Source organism: Heloderma suspectum, chromosome 4, assembly GCF_057233095.1.
Source record: "Heloderma suspectum isolate Gila_16-S chromosome 4, 16-S_ref, whole genome shotgun sequence".
Taxonomy (NCBI): Eukaryota; Metazoa; Chordata; class Lepidosauria; order Squamata; family Helodermatidae; genus Heloderma; species Heloderma suspectum.
This window is the reverse complement of record NC_139461.1, coordinates 143,927,294-143,943,946: the sequence shown is the minus strand read 5'-3', so window position 1 is coordinate 143,943,946 and position 16,653 is coordinate 143,927,294. Positions and strand designations below refer to the sequence as shown.

The 16,653-nt window shown below is 43.7% G+C and overlaps 1 protein-coding gene across 4 annotated transcripts in view; it reads left to right on the top strand.

The window, feature by feature from the left end:
• The window catches only part of RIN2 (Ras and Rab interactor 2), a 102,540-nt gene that overhangs the window by 44,485 nt on the left and 41,402 nt on the right, over positions 1-16,653 (top strand). For all 4 annotated transcript variants that reach the window (XM_084850741.1, XM_084850738.1, XM_084850742.1 and 1 more), the window contains 2 exons: positions 829-915; positions 14,514-14,608. In XM_084850741.1, the coding sequence (XP_084706867.1) occupies positions 874-915; positions 14,514-14,608 (137 nt within the window). In that variant the 5' untranslated portion in view covers positions 829-873. The remainder of the gene's footprint in view (positions 1-828; positions 916-14,513; positions 14,609-16,653) is intronic.

The following is a 16,653-nucleotide window of genomic DNA, read 5'->3' as shown; positions in this document are numbered from 1 at the left end:
CACAGCGCAGTCAGGGAGACCCACTGCTTGCACAACGGAATCAGCAGGGTGGAAAAGAATCGGCAGGGGGACAAGCACTCCTTTAGATACTGCTCCATTGTTCCCTATTGTTTCCTAGATTTAGTACATTGGGGCATACTGGTCCCCATCTTTGAATTCATACAAACCAAATGCTGTCTTGATCATTTTTAATTTGGTAGCAGAAGTGAGGGCTGCTAGTCTTTTGTCTCTTTCTGGTCACAGGTTTCTGGATGGTGCTATAGCTGAAACAAACACTCTGAACATATTCAGAGGGACTCTAATAGTTGCATGCTGATTCCTGGCACTGAAAATGAATTTGCATTTTCTGTTGTTGCACGCTATTTGAACCCAGGTTTCTTTGCTCCTCATATTTATAACTCAAGTAACTTATTTCATGCCCCTATATTGGTGCAATTTTCCTTGCTAACACATTAGATCTATAATCTCAGGCGGATGATTGTAGTCACCTCATATTATTTACTCAATGTGCACTTTAAGCAGAGGTCAAGCAGACAAAGCAAGCATTATGCCTTTGTATTCTTTTTCATGAGTCTGTAAAAATCCTCCAGAAGTAACTTGTGGGATCATTTTTGAGGAGGGGGAAATGCCAGTAGCACTGTCTTTGAAGTGCAACTCGCAGGAAATAACAGGCCAAAAGGATATGTTAAAGGCTCTGGTAGGAAATAAATGGCACTGTGTTGTTGACAGGAAAAGATCTTGGCAAAACTGTTGTTGTGACTGTTCTTGTGGCTTAGAAAGGAATTTCCTACTGACTGGACTAACCATTAAAAATGTCTCCGCTTCTAGGAGGAGTTCAGTGGAGCTTTCCCAAACAAAACGTCAACTTCAGCCATGGAAGCCCAGTGCCTCGATGAGAGAGGAAGTTTTTTTAAGGTACTGAAAAGCTGTTCCTTCAAGTAGACAGATGTATTTTCTTTGATATGTAAGGTGTTTCTCAGTTTTCTGCTACTTATTTTTCAATCTCAGAATTTTGACAGCAGTACAATAGGAAAACTTAGTTTTTGAATCACTGAAATCTGTCTTTCTATGGCTCTTTCTTTCTTGTACTTTAACAGAAAACATAAACAATGTCATGTGCTTTATTCAAACCTTATGCTCTGTTAAGTTGTTGCCTTTTGATAAGGAAGGAAGCTATGTGTATATGGGTACGCATTATGCCGCATTTGATTTGAGTTTCACTGAAATCCAAATATGCCAGTTGTGTGTTTGTTTAAATAATTCTGTGATTTTTAAACAAACAGGCAAATATATTTTATCCAGTTCTCAGCAGCTAGTAGATTGGAAAGTTTGAATGCACACACATTTGACAGCTGTAGTTTAATGCTCATAGATAGGCTGCTGATTAAAAAAAATCTGTTTCTGTTGAAGTCTTTCCTGATTTAGGGCATTTATAATTTTACTTCTGAGCTGTGTATGAGCTGCCAGCTGCTGCAGGTGTTGCTGTCAGGCATACCACTTAGAATCAGGAGACTGAAAACTTTTGCTTACAGTCTAGCTTTTAAAATCCACTTCAGCGGTGGAAATAGTGGCATATGCTATGGTGGTTGAAGCCAGTTCCTGTGCTTGACAAGTGGGGCAGAGCTGTCCAGGCATTTAAATCATCTCCCTCATGGGGGAAAAACTTAGGCTGTAGACTATAAATACAAGGCAGTTCCTTGGCTGTGTCTGGGCCTGCTTCTTATCTTTATCTCACCCCCAACAGGGGCAGGAAACAGGCAACATTTGCTGTGGGGATGCTAGACTTCGGTTAAATCCTAGACCTTTCTACTTCAGTAGTGAAGTGACAGAGCAGTAGATCAGGCTCTTAAAAGAATAGGAAGCATCAGGTTGGACTCCCCCGCAAATCCCTTGGACAGATTCTTTGCGTTTCTATTTGCTTTTGCTAACATGGCCTGTGGGAGGTCCCCATCCAGCCCGTCAGCTTCCCTAACTTATCTCTCCTCACTGATCAGAGATAAGACAAGTTCCGTGCTCCCCTGCCCGTGCTACATTAACGCCTCTTAAAAGCCTCCATGGTGGTAGTGGAAGCATTTAGAAAGCCTAATTGCAGTGAGGAGGGCATGAGGAGGGGGGTTAGATGCTGGAGGGAAAGAACTAACCCTCCTCTTCCTAACACTGTGTTTCCCCTTGAAAAAATAATTCCTCCCACAATGTAATTAGGCTTTTAAAAAGCCCCCATTGATGCCAGTGGAGGCATTTTAAAAGCTTAATTACACTGTGTGTGCATGTGCATGTATTTTCAGAAGGGGCCTGCTGGGGAGGGCTAGCTTTTCCTCCCCAAGGCTGTAACCCCTCCTCAAAAAATCACCCCTCCCCCACTGCAATCATCCTTTTAAAAAGCCCTTATTGGCGTCAGTGGTGGCATTTTCCAACGCCTAATTGCAGCTTGAGGCATTTTCGGGGGATCTGGGGAGGGAAGCACTAACCCTCCCCTCCCAAACCCAGCAACCCCCTCCAAAAATCACCCCTCCCCCACTGCAGTCAGGCTTTTAAAAAGACTGTTTGCAGCAGAGGAGGGGCAATCACGTCACAGGGCCACATGCCAGCACCTGGGTGGCTCTGCCCAAAACCAATTGCCCAAAACCAATTGAGCCCTCAGTCTGAAAAACGTTCCCCACTCCTGCTTTAAAGAATAGCAACAACAACAAAAAGTCAGATCCCAGCCCTGTGGAGCTTACATTCTAAAACCAACTCTTAATCTGCTAGGTGACGGGAACACAAGACCAGATAACAGAACAGTTCTCATGTCATCACTGACCTCTAGGAAATTTGCGTAGGACACCCTCCTAAAGGCAGCTTTTCACTTAATTCAGCAAACATGCTTGTTGAGTGTACACCAGTCTTAACACCAGTGTCTTCTGCAGTGTACCTAAAATGTACACATCTTTAAGCTCCCATGTTCGTATGTCTGAGGGCCAAACTAAACATGACACAATTCATGTAAGTAGCAATTGTGTGAATAGGATTTTTTTTTAGAGAAAATAGAAGGTGTGGAGGTCCTAATCCAGATCAGAACCTTGGCAGGAGTGGAGATGCTTTATCCTTTTGCGTCCTTGCTGAGGGCTTAGTCTGGATCTGTTGCTTGCTCTTTGTATTGGGAGAAAAGCTCCCTTTGGTACCGGTGAGACCTTTTCTTCCATTGCATATTGCAGGCTTGGGGGAGTCCAATCCAGAATGCAGTGGGGGACAAAGGGTTAAATCCCCCCCCCTTTCACAGATTCCTGATCCAGATTAGGCCTTCTGTGCCTGCTATTTACTCAACAACAACAACCCGCTTTCACAAAAATCCATTCAAGCAATTGTGTAAATGGTGTCACATCTAGTTTAGCCTGAGAATTTGGATTAGGTCAAGATCCCCATAAGTTATATTCCAATGTATATGTCATCCATTCTGGAGTGTTTGCTACAGGAGACCCTGAGGCAACACTGACATATATACAGCAAACATGTTAGCCAAGGAAAGTGTGGAGTTGTCCTATGTTTGTAGCCTGTTTGCTCTGGACAATGGTGGTGCACTTGGACAATGCGTTGTCATCTCTCATCCATGCTTTAACCATGTGTCCCCTTTTCACTTTCATTATGCTTGCAACTGGATCTGGAAGCTTTCCCATTTGCATGACGTTTGCCCTCTTAGAAAAGAACAGACCCAGACTACATCCTCTTCCAGCAGTTTACTTTTTAGCAAGTTTTCTGGGACTCTGAAAACCTCTTCTTATTGCTCTCACTTGCACTGGGTTTATTACTCTACCCTGCTACCTATTTTCTATCAAGGTTTTATCCCATATTGTATTCCTGAGAGAGAGAATGCTAGAAATAAGTCCCCAATTTACAGCACAAAGCAAAGACTCATTGTTGAAATATTTTTTAAAAATACCTTAAATGCTACGCATGCTTTGGGGAAAACCCACAAGTAGAAAGATAGTTATGAGTTATGCAGCCATTGTTGGCTGTCTGCCAAGGCTTGCAACAAGGTGGCTTTTAAGAATCAATGAGCTTCACTATTTGAAAGGAGGAGGAAACAGCTAAGACGCTCAAGAGGATGCAGGGCTCTGGAAAGAAGAGGAAGCCCTGCTACTGTGGGAGAAAGCAAAGTTTACACCAGGGACATTTACACCAGAGGATTCCCACCTGGGCTCCCTGAACTCTCCTTCCTGGCCCCTCCTCCTCCTTGATTTCTATGCTGAGTGCAGAGGGAGGTACTTCTCCCCCCCCCAGCCAATGCAGAAAAGCAGCAGATTGCTGGGCCTGATCCAGATAAGGATCCTGCTGTGGGGGTGGAGTAGGAGACCGCTAACCCATTGCCCCCTGCTGCAGTCCTGATCCAGATCAAGTGCCTGTACCTGCAATTTTTCTATACAAATTGCAGACAGGAGGGCCACAATCCAGATTTGCATTGCAGAAAAGCCACCTATTTGCTTCAATGGGAAGTTTTTTCTGAATGCAAATAGCAGGCACAGGAGCCCCTAATGACCCTGGCATAGGGGATAGAAGGGATTTAACCCTTTGTCCACCATTGTCCGCAAACAGAAATCCTGATTTGGAATGCCTTCTCCCTAGCCTGCAATGGGAGTGAATTGGAGGATTTTCCTAATGCAAATTGCAGGTGTAAGGGAGCTGAACTGGACTGGGACTCCAGTGGGGGACAAATGTCTGCTGTTTGCATTGGGGGGGGTCCTCCTATTGGAGCAAAGGGAGGCTTTTCCCCCATGCAAATTGTAGTGGAGGTGGCCATTGAAAGCCATCTTAGCTTATAGTGTTGCAGGCAAAGTAATTGGTTTCTGTACAAGAAATGTTTTACAACATCTAGGAATAAGAATAGCTACTCTTTACAAGGCTGTCTTATATGTTATGTGTTTATTCAGAATCCAAGCATGACTTGGGTGTGCTATTCTTATGTGTTTCCTCTTCATGGTAGAAATATGCACTAATCCTAGAGCCTTCACCTTTTTCAGATCAGGGATCCACCTTTAACCCCAACCTGCAATATGGAACCTTTTTCTCTACCAGATTTGTTCTATTCTCATGCATGTGCATTCTCTCTCACTCACTCACTCTTTCCTGACCCATAGTCAGAAATGTTTTGGGTGGGGTGGGGTGAGGAATCAATACAGAATAGCTAGAACTTATGTACAGGTAGACAAATATATTTAGTAATCTTATCAGGTTGCCACTTGATCCCAGAGGCTTCCAAGATTCCTATACATTGCTGCTAGCAGGTGGGAAGAGCGATGGAGGTGGTTTTCACCTCCTTTAAAAAAAATTCAACTCGATGGGTTTTTCAGCCCATCTAGTGGAGTTGTGGGGGTGGGCCCGTGGCTGGAGAGGCCACAGGATAGATCTCTTCCCTGCTCCCTCCCCTCCCCTCCCCTCCCCTCCCCATTTTTCCTCTCCCCATCCTTGTCTGAGGTTGTGACACCGACCGTGGAATAGGAGCTGTTGTGGAGCTTTCTGTGGTGGCTGGGAGGGGGAAGTGGGGTGAAGATCCGAGCAGGGATTTTCACCTCTGAGGTCATTGCTCTGTCTACAGCCTCAGAGGTGAAAATCCTGTGTATCCTATGGCCCCTCAGAAAATGTCTAGGGGCCATAGGATTGCGCCCTTAGTTATCTAATATTTAATGCAATTTTAATTATATAAAATAAAAATTCCTCCTAAAATTTGTTGGTTAGTTCAGTGTTTTTGTGCTCACTGGTCAAACATTAGAAGGCAGCAGCAGGTTTACTTTTTAATGACCAATTGTGTAAAATGTTATCTGTACACTTTTCCTTACAGTGGCAAGAAAAAGTTTGTGAACCCCTTAAGATTGTCACATATTTCCAATTTAACATGTTATTAGATCTTAATCTAACCCCATAATCCTAGATAAAGATCCTGATTTAACAAATGAAACACAAACATGATGCTTTTTCAACATTTGTTTATCCACAACTGATTCAACATTCAATATCCATGTGTGAAAAAAGTATGTGAACCTTTAGATTCAGTACCTGGTGGCACCCCCTTGCGCAGCAATGACTTCAGGTAAGTATTTCCTGTAACTGTTGGTCAGTCTCTCACATTGGTTTTGGGGAATTTTGGCCCATTCCTCCTTCCAGAACTGCTTCAACTCAGTGACATTTGGGGGCTTCCTTGCAAGAACAGCTCACTTCAGGTCCTGCCACAACATTTCCATGAGGTTTACGTCTGGACTTTAGAATAGCCTAGAATGACTAAAAAAAAGGTGTCCCCAACCAGTCGTGTCCGACTCTAGGGTGCGGTGCTCATCCCCGTTTCTAAGCCGAAGAGCCAGCACTGTCCGAAGACGCTTCCGTGGTCATGTGGCCGGCATGACTGAACACCGAGGTGCACGGAACGCTGCTACCTTTCCCGCCGAGGCGGTACCTATTTATCTACTTGCAATTTCTTGCTTTCGAACTGCTAGGTTGGCAGAAGCTGGGACTGAAGACGGGAGCTCACTCCGTCATGCAGCACTCAGGTCTCGAACTGCTGACCTGCCGACCTTCCAGTCTGCAGTTCAGCTTCATTCCTAGAATGACTAGGCCGCTCTAAAACATGGAATTTTTTCTTCCACAGCCATTCTTTTGTAGATCTGCTTGTATGTTTAGGATCATTGTCATGTTGCGTGACCCATTTTCAGTTCAGCTTCTGCTCACAGATGGATGGCCTGACATTCTCCTCTAGAATCTACTGATACACTGCAGAATTCATGGTTGTGTCAATGATGGCAAGCCTTCCAGGTCCTAAGGCAGCAAAGCAGGCTCAAACCATCACATTCTCGCAACCATGCTTGACAGTTGGGATGAGATTTTTCTGTTCGAACACAGAGTTTATTTTTCGCCAAAAATAACATTTCTCATTGAGGCCAAAAAAATCCTACCTTTGACTCATCTGTCCAGAGAACATTGTTCCAGAAGTCTTGAAGATCATCGATGTGATGTTTAAGGAACTTCAGATGTGCAGCAATGTTCTTTTCAGAGAGCGGTGGTTTCCTTCCTCCCATGAACACCATTCTTGTTCAGTCTTTTTCTGATCATTGAGAAGCCAAAGCAAGAGTGGCCTGCAGATCCTTGGATGTTACTATGGGGCTCTTTTTTACTTCCTGGGTGATGTGCCGTTTTGTTCTTGGAGAGATTTTAGTGGGACCGGGTAGAGTGACTGTGGTCTTGAACCTTCTCCATTTGTAGACTATTTGTCTGACAGTGAATTGGTGGAGCCCCAAATCCTTAGAAAAAGTTTTCTAACCCTTTCTAGACTGATGAGCACCAATAACTGCTTTTATGAGGTACTCAGAGATGTCTTTTGATCATGGCATGACGTGTTTCCACACAACCGTATGGTGAAGACCAAACTCACAAAGTTGCTGATCCTTTTATAAGGTGGGGACTCCCAAACTCACCCCTGAAGATCTACCTCATTACTTAAACATGTGATTCTAATTATTCCCTTTAATTGAGCTGATGGAACCAAGGGTTCACTTACTTTTCATATACCCTGACTCTTAAGTACTCATTGTTTGCCTAATTTATATATCATTTTATTACACAAGACATAGAATTGGTTAATATAAATCCTATTAGATATTTAGAAAAGGACTGGTTTTGATTCATGAAGGCTATCATGGTGAAACTATGGAATTTCCATAATTATCATTAGGGTTCACAAACTTTTTCTCACCACTGTATATTTTCACAAACCAAAAGGATTAGAAATTATTGTATTTAAAGCTTAAAAAACACAGAGCCTGGAATCTATCCCCACAGGCCCCCTTGTGGTTGAGGACCTCTTCCCCTCCTCTCCAAATTTTGTTGTGGTTCTGCTGGTGTGACCCATTGAAAAACAAGTGCTCTTATCCCTGTAACTCCTGCCTTTCTGTATCAGTTTACTGTGGTTCCACAGAGCATTTGGAGCTACTGGTGATTGGCTTTAGCCAATCCATTTGGATGTGTTCTGTTTGCCTGCTCAAGGTAAGAAAAGAAAAGAAAAGGCAGGCAGGCAGGCAGGCAGGCCAATATATTCTGGAGAAATAGAAGCATATGGTTGAATACATGACCTGCCTTCCACCAGAGGAAGGGCTGTGCTAGTGGAAGGTCCCTCTGTCCGATTTATCCCACATCCCCTACACACACCACAGCTCACCCCATTCAGCAGGGTGTACTGAGTCTCTCTGTAGTATTTTCAGGGGTTTGGAGGGGCTGCCATGGGAAGGAGGGGGTGGGATATTCTACTTCTGCCAGTACAGTTGATTCAGCACAAATCTGGATCCAAACCTTTGTGTGTTTTGTTGGAAATGGGTACTTTGTAGTCTTTTGGAAACAAATGTGTAGTTCCACTTCAATGACAGCATTCACAGTGGAGTGTTGCTTTATGTGTGCTAGTGGGAATAGGTGCTTTAGACATACGCTTTATTTGTATGCATGGTGAACATGCATGGTGGTCAGTGCACAAGAAAAGTGGATATAAATTAATGTCTAAGTCAGGTTTAGGCAACCTGGCGCCCTTCATATGTTTTGGACTACACATCCCATCAGCCACAGCCAGCCTGGCCAGTGGTCAGGGAAAATGGAAGTTGTAGCCCCAAACTTCTGGAGGGCACCAGATTGTCCAATGTTTGTATAAAATACATTTCTGAACTACTGTATGAAGCTGAGTTTGCTCAGAAAAAATACTGATTGTCATGACCTCTGGATCATCTGTGTTTAGAATATGAGGTGTGGATCCTTCCGGTGTACAGAACTGTGAGAGAGATGCTCTTAAAAGCCCAGGGGTCCATCATACCAAAACACTGAAGGCACAGTATATTTGGCTGCTTGCCATCACTCTCAGTGGCAGCTATTGAATGATATCGGATGTGCCCCACGCTTAGCTATCTGCAATCTGGAACACAGGAGAGAGACAGCAAATCCTGCCCCCCGCCCCGGCGCTGCTTTCATTAGGAGGCAGGGGATATTCTTCCCTTATCCCAACAGTAAAAGTCTGCCCTTTTAATGTCTGGCATATAACTGAGTAGTTGCCATTCACTCCTATGGCAAAATGTAAATCACAGGATTGGGGATAACTTGACAGTGGGAGCAAAACCTGCTACAACTCTGTACAGGGGCCTGCATTGACAGGGAACTCATCGGAAGCACAATGGCCCTCTGTGACTCTTAGTGGATAGTGCAATATAAAGACTCCCATTCTGCACACAAGCCTGCATCCGTCATGATGACAGCCAGTTTGCTACATTCATCATTTGGCAACACCGAATGTTCAGCACAGTGTAGTCTTGTGTCCAGCAGGGGGCACATGAGCACTGGAAGCTCCAATGAAACAAACTGCTAGCAGATGCCATGAGCCTGCGCTAGGAATAGACAGCTGCATTTCTTTCCAGTCCATGTCAGTTTTGCATATGCTCATTCATACGTCTGTTCCATCCCGTTTCTGCATCCATCTGTGAACTGCATGAAAACTCGCATTATCTTTTAATTTCCCTCCCACGAAACACACTTTTTTTATTAGCTGAGAACTCTGTTACAAAATTTGGGAAAGTTGAAAACTAAAGGATAACTGCTTTCTAATCTGTGCAGTGCGAATCAGGTCAATTGGCTTAAAAATGAGGACCAAATGAAATCCTTGAGCATCCCTAGCACCTACAGCGGCATTGCCTTCTCGGTCCCAGGCCCTTTCCCACACAACTGACAAGATGTGGCACACCATGGGGAAGGAGATCCCCTACTTCCTTCTGCCTTGGCCCATCCTTTCCTAGAGACACAAAGACCAATGCTTCTTCCATAACACCCGTAGTCTGGCTGCAACGCCACCCTCCCTAGTATAATCATCAAATGACTGTGCATAAGGTTTGCTTACATATGTCAGCGGACATATAACCAGGACAGAATTTCCTGCTTTTATGAAATAAGGAATACAGTTGTGGCTCTGTCTTGTAATTCTGACTTCAGTCATGTAGCTCCTCAGTGCCCCCTCCCCCCTCCAATTCCTGTGGTCTACCAGTATGTTTCAGATAAAGAGTGGGGGACCTCTTTCAACCTGAGGGCTGAATTCCATTTTGGAGAAGCTCTCGGGGACCGCATTCTGGTAGTGGGTGTGGAAGAAGGCAAGAGGGACAGGGCAAAAAATACCAACATATATTTACTTCCAGAAACTAAGCCTTAGGAGAAGCATTTCAACCTTTTAGAATGGGGAAAAGATGGGGGGGGGGAGCCGGAAAATCGCCAAACAATTGGTGGTTTGGAGAAAGGGGGCATGGCTCCCCAGGGATCCCTGGAGGGCTGGATTGGGATCCCAGGAGGGTTGGATTGGGATCCCAAAAGGGCTGGATTTTGCCCCCTGGCCTGGGGTTCTGCACTTCACAATGCCAGGCTTTCCTATGGCATAACTAATCCAAGTTCAGTCCTAAATATGCACGCTTGCTTATGGAATAGAAACTGTTCCCTGCTGGATAAGATCAAAATCAGCCTCATCCAGGATTCTTTGGCTGAATGCACATGTAGCAGTTTTACCGTTGTCATACTGCAGCGATAACTATTGGTGCCCATTGGTCTCATGGGCACCAATAGTTATCATTGCAGTATGATAACAGTAAAACTACTATGTGTAGATTCAACCTTTGTGAGATGCTCAGAAGACAGTAGGTACCAAGGGGGAAGATGAAAATATGGGGAAATGATATTGGGATAACAATAGAGCAAAATGTATGGAATGAATTATGGGTGACTCAATCAAAGAAAACTGTTTCAGCAATCCTTAGGGAGAATTCTTCAAAATTGTTACACTGGTGGTATATTATGCCAGCATGTCTGGCAGCGGTAATGAACACAAATAATAAAAATGTTGGAGAAACTCTGATCAGCAAAGTTTATATAGTCATATGTGGTGGTCATATTTTCAGAAATGGCAAACATTGCACAGCAAAGTATGTGTCGCACCAGCATTGGCTCTATTACCAAACCGGGAAGAACAAAATGCAAAAGTGACATCTAAGGAACTGTGTTTATGCTGATGGCAGCTCGTAGAGTAATAGCTAAATGTTGGAAAACTGCAGAACTTTTAACGCTGGAGTCTGGTACATGGAGCTGTGGAAAATAGCCATGGCAGAAAAACTGACATATCACCTTAAATTAGCTAAAGGCTAATTTAAAGTTTCAAATACCTGATTTTTATACAATATGGCATGTTTTCATTCCGTATATAAAGCAGCAAGATTTATCAAAGCTTTTCCTCAGATTGTGAAAAAGAGACTAAGGTCACAATCCTTTGCATGTTTGGACAGAAAAAAGTCTTCCAGCTCCCCTTTTTTCCTAAGGCAAATTGCCATGAACGGGAGGGGGAATTTTTACCGAGATCATGGCTGGGTTGGGAAGGCTTACACTTCCCCTCACCACGCACCGTGGTACCAAAGATGGCAATCCATCCCTGGCACCTGGTGTTTAATTTTTTAAAACCCACAATGCGATTGATTGTTAATCATACCATTAAGCCCTTGTTAGAAATATTATCTAGTACAGAGCAGTGATGTGGAGCTTTATTTTTCCATGGAATATTTTCCATTTCATAAGTTCATTAGTAACAATGACTGGGTGCCAATTACAAATACAGTGTTAGGCAAGCTTGGCTGTTTGGAAGTTGTAATTGATGTTTCTCAGGTGATTATCCCTAGCACGTATGTGAGAGAATCCATATATGTCATTGAAATACATACATGCCTCAGTGTGAAAAGGAACTAATAAGTAGTGACAAGGAAACTGAAGGTGCCCCAATAACCTCAGTGAAAGAGAGCTGAATTCTGTTGAAATAGATGAGTGGCTCTCAGCATATGATGCACAGTTCTTTGGGTTACTAACAGTTATTAGTGGAGCCTACCCCAAACTGGTGCCTGCCAGATTTGTTGGATCTCAACTCCCAATATCCCCAGCCAAACATGCTGACTGGGGATGCTGGGAGCTGTAGTCCAACACATCTGGGGGGCACGATTCAACAGTGGCTTTGCGTATATGGCCAGCTCCGCTGATTCTGGTCCGTGCCTGACCAGCCCCTCCATTTCTGGTCCACAAGCAGCCCCTACAGCTTGCGGTGGTGATGTAGTGGTTCTGGGGACAAGCCTCGAAACAAGCAGAAATGACTCTCAAGTACTTGAAAGGTTGTTACAGAGAGGAAAGCCAGGATCTCTTCTCGATCATCCCAGGGTGCAGGACACGGAATAATGGGCTCAAGTTACAGGAAGCCAGATTCCGGCTGAACATCAGGAAAAACCTCCTGAGTGTTAGAGCAGTCCGACAATGGAACCAATGACCTAGGGAGTTGGTGGGCTCTCCCACACTGGAGGCATTCAAGACGAGGCTGGACAGCCATCTGTCAGGGATGCTCTGACCTGGATTCCTGCATTGAGCAGAGCGTTGGACTCGATGGTCTTATAGGCCCCTTCCAGAAATTGGAAATTGGACCAGAAATGGCAGGGCTGGCTGCATGCGGACTGGGATCAGAAAAGCTGGCTGTGCACACAAGGCCACCGTTGGATCTTGCCCCATGCTGGGGAAGGCTGTGCTAACAGTTTTCAGTACCTTTGTTTTTTCTTACATTTAAACCAGCAGTGAGCAACAGGCAGCCCGCCCCCAGCCTTCTTTCCACCCTGTACTTGCCCCACTGCTCCGCCATCAAAATTCAACCTCATGGCTTCAGGGGGAAAAGATTCTTTTAAAGGGGACTTTTTTCCTGTGGCGGCAAAACAAGCCGGGGCAGGTGTGTGGCCCCCTGTAGGGTCTGGGGGAGCAACGCCTGGAAGTTGCCCACCTCTGATTTAAACAATGTAAGGGAAGTATTGTCTTTAAATGTGCATAAATATTCCACTAACAATTTCTACATAGTGTTTCAATTATATTAGGTACACTTCAGTGTTTTTCCCCAAATATTTCAGGTCACATATTTGTGGCGTATTGAGATAAAACATCAGCATGGGGCACTTTGTTAGCTTGGAATTGTTGTTTTTTTACTGAATACAAGTAAAATAAACATGCAAAGCTAGATCAATCTCTAGACCATCAGATAATTATTGGATGCAAATAACTCAATGCAATTGTAGCCTAATTTGCATAGAAAAATTTTCCAGAAAAGTTTCTGGAACATTTTCCAAGTCAAAATTTTCCAGAAAACCCACATCACTGGTGCTGGGATAGGCAACGTGGTGCCTTCCATATATTTTGGACTGCAACTCCCATAATCCTTTACCATTGGCTATGTTCGCTGAGACTGATGGAAGTTGTAGTTAAAAACATCTGGAGAGCACCAGGTTGCCTGCACCTGATCTAGTGACTGAGTTTTATCCATAACGTGGTGGTCCTTTATCCACCTTTACCAGGACTGAACTGTAGGGTATGTTTAGCCTTTCCAGGGTGAGCCAATTTTTACTCTGGCTAGAAATTTTCTGGGTTTCGTTCTTCTGTGAAATGAAGTACTTTGCTTCAGTGAAAATAGTTTATTTTTAATTTGGTGGAAGGTTGAAAGCATTTCCTTTTTCATTCCATTCGAGGCTCTAAGCATTAGTCTAGCCTAGTGGCTAAGAGTATGAGTAAGAGTATCTGGCTTGTTTCTCCCCAAACAAGCAGAGTCATAAGCCATAGTTTGTTGCTGTCATATGACCCTGGCTTGTTTGGGGAGAAACAAGCTAGAATCCCCAGTTTGGATATCCCAATAAACAAACCACAAATGGAAGGTCCATAGTTATTTAGCTGCTCTCACTTGCAGGAGGAGCTAAGCGGAAGCGATCAGGCAGTATGCATGAGCACACTGCTCAATCCTGATAAGCCAGGATTCCTGGGAACCCAAGCTTATTGTCACATCTGAACTGGCCCAATTTACTTAAATTGCTTTGAATATGTGATGCACTATATAAATGCTAATATTTAAATAATTCAACCAAAGTGAAATGCTTTGAAGTCTCTTTGAATTCAGTTGGGGAGTTAAGGATATGCTCAAACTTATGTATGTATGTATGTATGTATGTATGTATTTAAAACATTTCTATCCTGCCGTATATCATTAATATCTCACTTCTACAACATAAAACTGGATTGTGTCCTAAGTATTTTTAAGCCTGCAAGTTATGTCTTATTTAGCTATGCTCTGTTTTAGATTTTGATGATGGTGTTTTTGTGTGTGTAAGTCTCTTAGTGGGTCATTTTTTGCTGGAAGGCAGATAGAAACATTCAGATAAATGTTATCAGCTTTTATAGATCTACTTAGATTACTAATAAGATGGAATTTCCTGAGTACCCTTGGGATTGTAATGAATGTTCCCCCCGCCCTTCATCCAGGAGTTAATTAAGTTGTTTCCTTATCCTGTTTCTCCCCCCCCCTTGTCTCAGGAAAGGGAAGTCAAAACTGAAAAGGGTGAATGGGTTGTAATTTTGAGTGACTCATCTTGCCTATTCTTTTATTTCCACACTTACTTGACGTCATACTGTTCTTGCCCTTCTTCTAGCTAATTGACACAATCGCTTCAGAAATCGGAGAACTGAAACAAGAAATGGTACACACAGATCTGGTGCTGGAAGATGGACCCACCAGTTTACAAAGGTGAATTAAAACTCTATGTAATAGCACTGGGTAGCATCATATGTGAAACATTTGTGACGTGGTTGTGGTGCATTAGTTAGGAAAATGCTATTTTCCAGCATGTTTATTAATTTTTAGTTCTACAGCTAGGAAATAATGTTTGGTGCTTTGGATAAGCTTTGAAGCAGTTTGCCCATGGCAGCGGCTGGTGATGAAATCGTGTGTGCATATTACATTTCTTTTTGTACACTCTTGGCTTCCTGTAACAACTGAGGGATTCCTTGGACATACGTTGTCTGGTTTAAAGGTATATATAACAATCTTTAAGGATAGAAGCAGAAATTAATCTGTCTTACATGTCTGGTTATTGAGAGATTTCAACTTAAACTGAAGTTTTGAAACTAGAAAAAACATACAATTTTATTGTATTAAAGGCAGTGACAAGTGTCAAATCATTTTGGTTTAGGCATGAAAAAATCCACTACATGTAGAATTTATGCTTCATGTCGTACAAATTCTATATGACACATAAAACAACTCTGAGAGTTATTTGTGTTTTAATTTTTGTTGATTTTAGAAAGGACTGTGAAGTTTTCTTCACCTGAAAATCAGTTTAAAAGATTTCAGATGGAAGTATTCCCTTTTTGTTTTATTTGTTTTTGTATAATTGCTAACTATGTCTAGTATATCTTTTGAATGAAAGTCATCCAAGTATGTTGAATGCCAGCTCAGTAAATGGGAAGACTTTGGCCATCCAGGACTTGATCTTGGATGACCATGCTGACTTGGCATGTGTGGCAGAGACCTGGTTAGACAAGGCAGAAGAAATCAGTCTCTCTGAGCTTCATCTACCAGGTTTCCCAACACTATAGCAAGTTAGACATGGGCTGGGGAGGTGGAGTTGCAGTCATCTATCATAAGACCATGGCCCTAAATAGGTACCTTATCTGGCAGTCGCTTTTGAGTGTCTGTATCTATACTGGTGTGCCTCTGAGGCAGGATTGGGATTGTGTTGGCATACCATCCATCCTGCTGCCTAACAGTCTCCCTCTCTGAGCTTGTAGAGGTGGTCTCAGGTGTGGTGTTGAGTTCCCACAGGCTTATTATCCAAGGGAATTTCAACATGCTAAGATGAACTCAACAGAAGTGACAACTCTTGGCTTGTCTAGATTAATATCTGATCCTACCCATATAACAGGACACATGCTGGACTTGGTGGTTTTTGCTGGACATAATCAGGCCCGGCATCAGGGGTCAGCATATGTGGGCAGTAGCCAAGGACCCAGAGGCTCAGAAAGGCCCATCCCTGAGCTTTCTGCAGAACTGCTGCCATCCTCATCCTCACTTGCCCACCCAGCTGGCAAAAGGAAGTGCTGGGGTCGAGCCTGTAGGCCCTGCAGCACCTCGTTCTAAACTTTAAAAAAAAATTACTTTTTGAGCAGCAGCGACCTGAACCAGTCAGATGCTGCTTTTGAGGGGACATGGCCAATGAGGTCACAGGGCGGTCTTTGATTGGTTCAGATAGCTTTTTAAAAAAGTTTTAAAATTGTACGCCCTGGGGCCTGAAGACTGGGCCAGCTGGGCCCCATGGTGCTTTGCCAGTGAGCAGCCAACTGGAGGACGTGGAGGAGGAGGAGTTGTTGGTACTGTCCCCCACTGGCCAGGTAAAGAACATCCTGGAGGGCATGTTGGTTGGCTGGCTGGCTGAGTGGGAAACAGCGTCAGCAGCCAGTGGGTGGGAAGGCTCGAGCAGCCAATGGGTGGACAGAGGCTTGTACAGCTGGTGGGCGGGCTTTAGCGGCAGTGGGCTATGGGGGGGGGGCTTTGGCAGCAGCAGGAGGCAGCACAGGGCCAGTCAGCAGTGGGCTCTGGTTTTAGCCCTGGACAGGATGATGATGATGATGATATTTATTTATACCCTTTAAACTAATGCTTCCTTTAAACATATGTTTTGGTCCAGTACTTGCTTCTTTTGGGGAGGAGGCTATTACACAGATAAATTTTGTGCTGTAACAGTCTTTAATATTCACTTTTTAAAATTATTTACCTGCTTCATGGAAATTAAC